The sequence below is a fragment of the Trichechus manatus genome, unplaced genomic scaffold (assembly GCF_000243295.1).
Source record: "Trichechus manatus latirostris isolate Lorelei unplaced genomic scaffold, TriManLat1.0 scaffold00299, whole genome shotgun sequence".
In the NCBI taxonomy this organism is placed as follows: Eukaryota; Metazoa; Chordata; class Mammalia; order Sirenia; family Trichechidae; genus Trichechus; species Trichechus manatus.
Window position 1 is genome coordinate 545,265 of NW_004444235.1, and position 10,129 is coordinate 555,393.

Genomic DNA, 10,129 nt, shown 5'->3' on the forward strand with positions numbered 1-10,129 from the left:
TGCAGTGTTACTGTAGTTTGAAAAAACCACTGTTAAATCTTGTACCTACAGCCTGTGTGTGTATCTGCTGTAGAATGTTCTTCTTCCATTTCCATTTCTCTACATTCTTACCCACCTTCCATGGCTAATTTATCAACAAACTCTGTCCTAATTCGCTTAGCTAAATATGAATTTTGACTCTTCAGAATGCCCATTGTATTCTACCTTAAGATCAGATATGTGTATTGAGGACTTATGGTTGGGGACAGGGTGATAAATCTTTTATAGGCAGAGAATGTATTTTAATCAGTCTTTTTGGATTCCCCATAGAAACCAGCATGATGTGCCATGAATGTTTTTGAAGCTAATGAATCCATTATGTTAATATTTCCACAAACAGCAAATTTAGGTCAGCCTTCACAAATCACCATCAGACGACAGAGAGAGCAGAGAGACAGACACAGAGAGAACACTGACTGGGAGAGTTGGTAGAGTTATGCCTTATTTTTAACATTTTCTCTAGTCAGATTGGTTCTTTCATCTTCACTGGTAGATTTGTTGTTGTTAATCTCAGCTGGATGGAATCTAATCTGTTTGTGGGAATGAGGCTGGCTATCGTTAGCATTTAAGAAGAAGCCCCTTACTTTAACAGGTAGCACACTTTATGCCTGGATTTCCCTAATGTGAGATGGAACCCCAGGTCCAGAGACCCCTCCCTGAAGACTGTCAGATAGCTATTAACCAAGTGGCATCTTATGAGCTCCATATCAGCGATGCTTATTCATCCATGGTGAGTATGAGCTCTTAGGCCACTGTAAGGAAGGTTTGAGCTCTGATTCAGCTGACGATTTATCTTCTATTAATAATGTGGTTGTTTGTAGTCTGATGCTCCATGAAACAGCAACTCAGGTGGCTAGGATATTGCTGCTCTGTGGGCCAATGATTCTGAGCCGTGATTGTGATCTATGGGCTATGATAGCAAGAATCATAGCTCTCTAGTGGGTTCCCAGAACTACTAGGACATCAAACACTGATGGTGGCTGAATAAAAAATTTTACTCACATACGTTTCTTATAATTAATGTTCATATGTTAGGAGTGACAAAATGGATTCTATTACAATGTCAATTTATGCTAGACTTTCATGATGTGTCTGTGCAATTACTGGATATAAGTGCTATCGTATGGAGCTCACACATCTAACCTTTTAAGAGGCCATGATATCCAAGGATTAGGCACCAGCATTTTGGAATCTGGGTGACTGCTGTTTGAGGTGACCTAGGTTCAGGGAGAAAGCTGGGCCTTCTGGAAGTTGAAGGACAGAAAAAGCATCTAAGACTGACCAAGGAAGAGCAGGCCTCTTTCTGGACAAATACTGAGTCAACAAAGTAAGTTTGTGTGAGATTTCTAGTCTTAAATATCTGCTTCTCACCTCCAGTCTCCCCCTACGCTCACCTCTGTCCCAGGCCTGTTACTACAATGAAGAGATGGGAATACCTCCTTTTGCCAAATTCTTCCGGGAGCAGGCTGATGTGAAGAGGGAACATGCAAAGCAGCTCCTAAGATATCTAAGAAAACATGAGGGTATCGTCTGCCTTCCAGTTATTAAGGTGACTGTGTAACTTTGTTATGATGACCCCAAGGGGTCTTTTCTGGGTCTAGAGAACTAGATTACTAGTTGAGACCTAACTGGTTAGGTCACTGTGTTCCTCAATAGACTTCTTAGCAACTGCCTTTGAGGGCAAGCATGTGTCTTATTTGTAGCTCCTTAACACTTTATTTTGTCCAATTTTAGCCACTACATGCTTATTTGGCTTTTCTCAATTAGTGCTACACAAAGTACGGTCTCTGGACCAGCAGTATCTGCATCACCTGGGAGCTCATTAGAAATGCAGATTCATGGAGCCCACCCTAGACCTACTGAATCACATTCTCTGGGGATGGGGTCCAAGGATCTGTGTCTAAATAAGCTCTACAGATGGTTCTAATGCCCTATGAAGTTCAAGAAGCACTAGTCTAAAGGCTTCTTCCTAGAGCTGTTAGCATACTATTTCAAATCCTTAGTCTAATTCAGGTGCACATTCAGGTGTTTAATATGGCTGTCTCTTCAATGTAGTAGAACAAACTTGTTCACTGGGACAGACATTTCAAAGAAACGGTCTGAACCTTAGTTGGGAGTATTATATCCAGGTACATTCCTACCTGGAAAGAGAACTAAATGTCTGGCAACTAGAAATGAATCATCATCATGGAATTCCAAAGCCAATGGAATAATTGTGCTACTGGTTCCCATTCTTCGCAGCACATTAAAATCACCTGGAAATTCCAGATAGTTTTTCACACATGCTAAGAGCAAAACCAGTTAACTATCTAGAAAGTTATTGTTTTCTCTCCTCTTCTGCTCTAGCTCTCATAGACTAGACACTGCTGGATGTTGATGTCCATGTTGTAGCCCATACCAATTAAATCAGAATGGCTGGGGCTAAGAGCCAGGAATGAGTATTTAAGATCCTCTGTTGATTCCTTTGTGCTACAAAGCTTGAAAGCCATTGGCCTATGCAAATCCAATCATATGACCCTACACAGGAAGTAGGATATGAATGACAAAGCTGTGCCTGACGTCTGAAACTTGGGTCCCTATTCCTCTCCAACAGAGGCCTGATATAGATAACAGGGGAAGTGGCATACAAGCCCTAGAGTCTGCTCTGCAGTTGGAGAACATGTTAAGCAAGGCCCTGCAAAACTTGAAGATCCTGGTTTGTGAGAAAAGTGAAATTAATGTAAGTGGGTAACTGGGTCTCACAGACAGTGCCGTCTTTCACTTCTCATTATAACTTGCTTCTGGGAAATGGGCCAAAGGCAGTAGATCACCCACCATTTGCTCATTTTTCCCACAAGGAAGTATAGGAATTTATTTCTGGGGGTGGGTGTGGGGTAGAGATGCTGGTAAGGAATGCAAGTGAACACAGGATGATGTCTTTCCAGGAGTAATGCACTCTGGACAATTAAAATAACTATTCTGTTGCTGCCTTGTGAATCTCCCAGGCCAGTAGTGCTTTAACTTGAGTGAGCATCAGATTCACTTAGAGAACTTGTTAAAGCAAACAGCTGGGCCTCACCCCTGGTGCTTCTGATTCAGTACATTTGTGGTGAAGTCTAAGAATTTGCAGTTGTAACAAGTCCTCAGGTAATGCTGATGCTGCTGGCCAGGACCACACTTTGAGAACTGCTGTCCTAGGTTGTCCCAGCAAAGGCAGATGTTAATGGTGACCTATTACCCTACAGTCTTCTCTGCAGTTTTCCTGAACACTCTACCTTGCAGTGGTAACTCCTTTCTCACCAACGCCCTAGCTTCTCAGGAAGACAACGAGAAGAAAATGCCCTACTACAAAAGTTATAAACCCTAGATGCACATTGGACTGAGAAGCTCTGAAGAGGTACTAATGCCTGAGCCTTACACCAGACCACTTAAATCTAAATCTTTGGGAGTGTGGTCCGGGCAGCTACTCAAAACCTCCATGTGATTCAAATAAGCAGGGTTGAAAACCACTGCAGTAGTAAGTAGCTTGTTACTTAAAGTAATCTGTAGTTTTGATGAGATGCCCTAACACTTATCTACATTGAAACTGTACAGGGCATTAGAATCTTCTGGATACTTGTATTCACCTGGAGGTCTTGAATGTCTTAGATCAGTACTTCTGAACTTCAATATGTGTATGAATCACCTAAAAACTCGCCGCCGTCAAGTCGATTCCGACTCAGAGTGACCATATAGGACAGAGTAGAACTGCCCCATAGGGTTTCCAAGGAGCAACTGGTGGATTCAAACTGCTGACCTTTTGGTTATCAGCTGGAGCTCTTAACTACTGTACCACCAGGCCTCCATGAATCACCTAGTCCCTTAAAATTCATGTTCTGATTTAGTAGGTCTGGGGTGGGACCTGAGATTCTGCATTTCTGACAAACTCCCACGACTGCTGGTCCATGGATTACAATTTGAGTAGCAAGATCTTGGATAGCCTCTCATTGATCCTTAATATGGAACCTTCTCTGTCTTATTTCTGTAGCTCTCAGGCTTCGTGAGAGAATTTCTGGATAAACAGATGAAGAACATAGAGTATCTGGAATACCATCTTGTCTATCAGAAGGAATTAGAAGAGCTGGTTCAGCAGGAAGCCCTGTTTGTAAAGCCTGCTGCCAAGTCAGATGAATAACTCTGCACTTACCATCATGGCAGGACGTCTGTACTTAAATTCCCTAATCTTCTCCAAATGCCAGAAGACTCCTTTTCCTTTTTATCTACTATCCTATTCCTCGTTGTTTTGCATGCAAATAAATCTGCTTTGCATTATAATTGTGTAAAGAGAATGCTACTGGAGCACAAGAAGAGTTAGTTTTACCAGTGTGGAATCGGTGAAGGCTTCCTGAGTGACAATGGTGCATTAGACTTTAAAAAAAAAAAAAAAGACTTTCCCAATCTTCCCTCATGGCCTCAACAACACCCAGATGACAGAATCGGGATTTGGTAAATCCTATCAGTTCAAGTAGATCTGCTGGAAATTAAGTGGTAGAACCTCAGGTCTCACTTATGCCCCACACATGCATACATACTTTAAGTTTATAAAGCAGTAGGGGGTCTCTTCAAAGCTAACCTTGAAAGAGGAGACCCCTTGGTCTGGAATGACTCTTACCTGAAAGGTGTACAGTGGATGGGCAGCTGCATGCAGGTGCGCTTTCATAGCCAGGGGTAGGCACAGGGAGCATGACGGTACATAGAGGTGATTAAGATACTGTAGCCAAGTATGTGGGTGCCCCTACCCCGTCTGCCATGGGCCAGCTAGCAGCTACTGAGGCAACTGCTTTCAAGGGTAAAAATGAGCATGCAAGCTTAAGTCAGACCCCTCAAGGCCTCATGTGACTGGTTGTTGTTAGCTGCCATCGAGTCAACTCTGATAAACCTTACGTTAAAAAAGAACAAAACATTGCCTGGTCCTGCATCATCCTTATAATCACCGTCATGTTTGAGTCCACTGTTGCAGCTATTGTGCCAATCCATCTAACCAAGGGTCTCCCACACCCTTATTGGCCCTACTTCACCAAATATTATGTCTTCCTCTAGCAACTGATCCCTCCTGATGACATGTCCAAGCCAGCAAATCAGACAATGTTCTGTTGTGATCCATAAGTTTTAATTGGTAATTTTCAAAAATAGATCACCAGGCCTTTCTTGCTAGTTTGCCTTAGTCTGGCAGCTCCACTGAAATCTGTCCACCATGGGTGACCCTCCCGGTATTTGAAATACTGGTGGCATAGCTTTGAGCATCACAGCAACATGCAAGCCACTATAGTACACCAAACTGACATAGAGGTGGTGGCATGAAGCTAGTATTACCAGGTAAGAACACAGGGGTTCTTTAGGATTGTGTCCTAGCTCCAAAAATTACTAACACAATGGCCTTGGGTAAGTTTTTACCTCCTCATTGCTTCAGTTTACTCATCTGTAAAGTGGAGCTGATGGTACTTACTTCACAGAATTAATAGAATTAAGCAAATTAATACATATAAAATGTCTAGAACAGCACCTGCTCAGATTATACATTCTGTTAGCTTGTATAATCGTGCTACCTCTTAAACTTGAGGAAAGTCAGTGACATGGAAAAGAACACACATAAACAGAGGCACTTAACAACCAGAAAGTAAGTGACTGAAATTGAGACAGAAACTTAAAACAGTTAATATCCTTAGAAAGGAGTACCTTGTTTGAAACAAGAACAAGTGGTCATCAGAAAAAAACCAATGAGATACCTCAGAAACAATTCAAGTTAATAAATGGATTAAATATCCAAATAGATACAGCTAATCAAACAAGCCATCTAAAAGAAAGCTTACCAGGACCAAATGGCTACACTGGAGAATTCTACCAAACAGTCAGAGAAGAGTTGACACCAATCCTTCTCAATCTCTTCAAAAACTCAGAAAAGGAAGGAATACTACCGAACTTTTTCTGTGAAGCCAGTATAACCCTGATACCTAAGCCAGGCAAAGATATCACACAAAAAATTACATCCCTTGTGAACATAGGTCAAAAATTTTCAACAAAATTCTAGCCAACAGACTTTAGCAATATATATTAAAAAAAAAAAAAAAAACATACACCAAGATCAAGTGAGATTCATACCAGGATTACAAGGATGGTTCAACATTAGAAAATTAATCAATGTAATCCACCACGTAAATAAAAGAACCATATGATCATATCAATCGATACAGAAAAGGCATTCAATAAAATTCAACATCCTTTCCTGATAAAAACCCTCAGCAAAATAGAAATAGAAGGGAAATTTCTCAACATAATTAAGGACATATATGCAAAACCAACAGCCAACATTATACTCAGTGGAGAAAGGCTGGGAGCCTTCCCTTTGAGAACAGAAATGAGACAAGGATGCCCATTATCATCTCTCTTATTTGACATTGTACTGGAAGTCCCAGGCAAAGAAACAAGAAAGAGAAATAAAAGGTATCCAAATCAGAACGGAAGAAGTAAAACTATATTTGCAGATGACATGATCCTATACATAGAACATCCTAACAATTCCACAAGAAAACTGCTGGAACTAATAGAATTTAGAAACATTGAAGGGTACAGGATCAACACACAAAAATCAGTTGGCCTCCTTTACACTAGCAAAGAGTACTCCAATAAAGAAATCAAGAAAACAAGACCATTTATGATAGCCCCCAAATCAATTAAATAGCTAGGAATTAACCTAACCAGGGACATAAAAGACTTGTACAATGAAACTTATAAAACACCATTACAAGAGATTAAAAGAGACCTAGGAAAATGGAAAGACATCCCGTCTCATAGATCGGAAGATTAATATAGTAAAAATGTCAATTCTACCTAAAGTGATCTACAGATACAATGCAATCCCAACACAAATCCCAACAACATTCTTTACTGGGATGGAAAAACTAATGACCAACTTCATTTGGAAAGGAAAGAAACGCTGAATAGCCAAAGCAATACTGAAGAAAAACAACAAAGCAGGAGGCCTCACACTCCCTGATATCAAAACATAGTATACAGCCACTGTAATCAAAACAGCCTGGTCTTGGTTCAATGATAGACACATAGACCAGAGGAATAGAATTGAGAACTCAGAATTAAACCCAGTGGTCTATGGACAATTGATTTTTGACAAGGGGTCAAGTCCTTTCAGTGGGGCAGAAACAGTCTCTTTAATAAATGATGCTGGCAGATTGGATATCCACCTGCAGAAAAATGAAACAGGACCCACCCATACCTTATACCATACATAAAAACTAACTCAAAATGGATCAAAGACCTAAATGTTAAACCTAAAACCATAAAATTCCTGGAGGAAAACATAGGGAGAAAACTATGGGAACTAATCTTGGGTATTAAACATAACAACAAATGCAAAAATAGAAGAAGACAAAATAGATAGATGGGACCTTATAAAAATTAAAAATTTATGCTCATCAAAAGACTTTATTAAAAGAGTAAATAGGAAACCTACAGACTGGGAAAAAAGTCTTCCAGAAATGACTCGTCTGATAAGGGTCTAATCTCTAAAATTTACAGGGAATTGCAACAACTCAACAACAAGAAGACAACCCAATCACAAATAGACAAAGGATATGAACTGAACCTTCCCCAAAGAGGACATCCAAGCAGCCAGCAAACATATGAAAACATATGCACAATCATTAGCCACTAGAGAGATACAAGTCAAAACTACACTGAGGTAACATCTTGTTGTTGTTGTTAGGTGCCGTCAAATCTGTTCCAACTGATAGCAACCCAACGTACAACAGAATGAAACATTGCCCGGTCCTACACCATCCTCACAATCGTTGCTGTGTTTGAGCCCATTGTTGCAGCCACTGTGTCAATCCATCTTGTTGAGGGTCTTCTTTTTCAATGACTCTCTACTTTAAAGTATAATATCCCTCTCCAGGGACTAGTCCCTCCTGACAACATGTCCAAATTGTGTGAGACGAAGTCTCACCATCCTTGCTTCTAAGGATCATTCTGGCTGTACTTATTCTGTTTGTTCTTCTGGAATTCCATAGTATATTTAATATTCTTCACCAACATCATAATTCAAACACATTAATTCTTCTTCAGTCTTCCTTATTCATTGTTCAGCTTTCGCATGCGTATGAGGTTATTGAAAACACCGTGGCTAAGATCAGATGCACCTTAGTCTTCAAAGTGACGTTTTCACTTTTTAATACTTTAAAGAGGTCTTTTGCAGCAGATTTGACCAAGGCAATGAGTTGTTTGGTTTCTTGACTGCTGCCTCCATGGGCGTTGACTGTGCATCCAAGTAAAATGAAATCCTTGACAACTTCAGTATTTTCTTTATCATGATGTTGCTTATTGGTCCAGTTGTGAGGATTTTATTTTCTTTATGTTGAGGTGTAAACCATACTGAAGGCTATAGTCTTTGATCTTCATCCGTAAGTGCTTCAACTGATTGTGGATCCAAGTAAAATGAAATCCTTAAATAGGGCTGGAGGTGGCAAAATGCCCTCCTGGAACCAATAGGTACATAAATGCAAAAAGATAAGACTTCGTAAAGAATCATGAAGACAAACTAAAGTTGGATGAAATCAGTTGATTTTGTGACTACAGAAAAGAGAAATACTGAGTTAGAAGAATCAAAATCTCTTAGCCTGGCTTACTATCCTGGTCCCTTCTGACTTATAGGAAATTCCTGTAAATAGCTGATCCAGAAGTCCCCAACTCATACAACAATGCAAAATCAGATTTAAAGAAAAAATCTTTGTCATGGAATCCATATAGATGTTATTAGAAAAGAGACTTGGTGGCTCAGTTAAGGGCTCAGCCGCTAACAGAAAATTGGGCAGTTTGAACCCATCCATGGGCTCCCTGGGAGAAAAAACCTGGTGATCTGCTCCCATAAAAATTACAGCAAGAGACACCTATGGGGCTCTGCCGTGTCATGTGGGGTGGCTATGAGTCTGAAAATGACTGGACAACTCAACTGCCCCAACAGGAGAAAAAGGAAGGAAAATAAAAGACAGCTTATTAGCGTATGAAGAAGACTTATAAAAATATTGCCAAGAAACAGATTAGAACTGTGAAAAAAATTTTAATTTTTAGCCATTCTAGGGAGGATATAGTGTATCCCACTGTGGTTTTAATTTGCATTTCCCTGACAGCTAAGATGTTGAGCATCTTTTCATGTAAATATTGGTCATTTGTAGGTATAATCCATATGACCTAGTGATATATTAAAAGTCAGGGGTGAGTAAATGAGGTTATTTTTCTTTTTTTTTAAATAATGTTTTAGTCCTATTTTTTATTAAGTTTGTAGTCAATCTTTTAAAAATGCATACGGTTTGTCTTTCCTTTGGTTGCAAAATCAAGAAGACTAGGTTAAAAATGCCAAGGAAGCTAATTGGTTGCTTCAGGCAGCACCTTATAGGCAATACTTGAATACTTTCATATACTGCACATTCCAGGACTGATCAGTTGCTCTGCAATCAGGGCCAGACACTCAGTTTTCTCAGTTCACCAAAAGGTGATCAGACTCCAGTGGACTGACTCAAGCTTGCCAAACTTATAAGGAAGGGATTTATAAACTGGGATACCACTTTATTCATTTACAATGAATATTGAACTCATTTCCAGAATTGGGCCAATCTCTTCACATGGTTCTCTCTTCTTCCTAACAAAAGATCATATTAACCTTCAGAAGATTGCCTGGTTAGCAGACATTGAGAATAGTGTTTCCAAATTCCAAAAAGATGTTAATCTTCTGGATGTAAGAAAAAGATATTGGAATTCCAGGAATTCTTAATACATTCCAAAATCCTAAGTTATTCATAAAATATTTCCAACTGTCTTCATATTCTTTATTCATTATCACGGATAACTGAAACATTTGCTTGTTGTTGTTGTTAGGTGCTGTCAAGTCAGTTACAACTCATAACGGCTCTGTCTATGTACAACAGAACAGAACACTTCCCAGTCATGTGCCATCCTCACAATCATTGTTCTGCTTGAGCCCATTGTTGCAGCCACTGTGTCAATCCATCTCATTGAGGGTCTTCCTCTTTTTTGCTGACCCTCTACTTTACCAAGCATGATG

General features: G+C 39.8%; 1 protein-coding gene across 1 annotated transcript; it reads left to right on the forward strand.

Annotated features, from left to right (window-relative positions):
• Positions 1-667: 667 nt before the first annotated feature.
• On the forward strand, positions 668-4,192 carry LOC105756957 (ferritin, heavy subunit-like). Its single transcript, XM_012559729.1, has 4 exons — positions 668-769; positions 1,445-1,588; positions 2,633-2,758; positions 4,046-4,192. The coding sequence occupies exons 1-4, from the start codon at positions 668-670 to the stop codon at positions 4,190-4,192; spliced, it is 519 nt and encodes a 172-aa protein (XP_012415183.1).
• Positions 4,193-10,129: the final 5,937 nt, after the last annotated feature.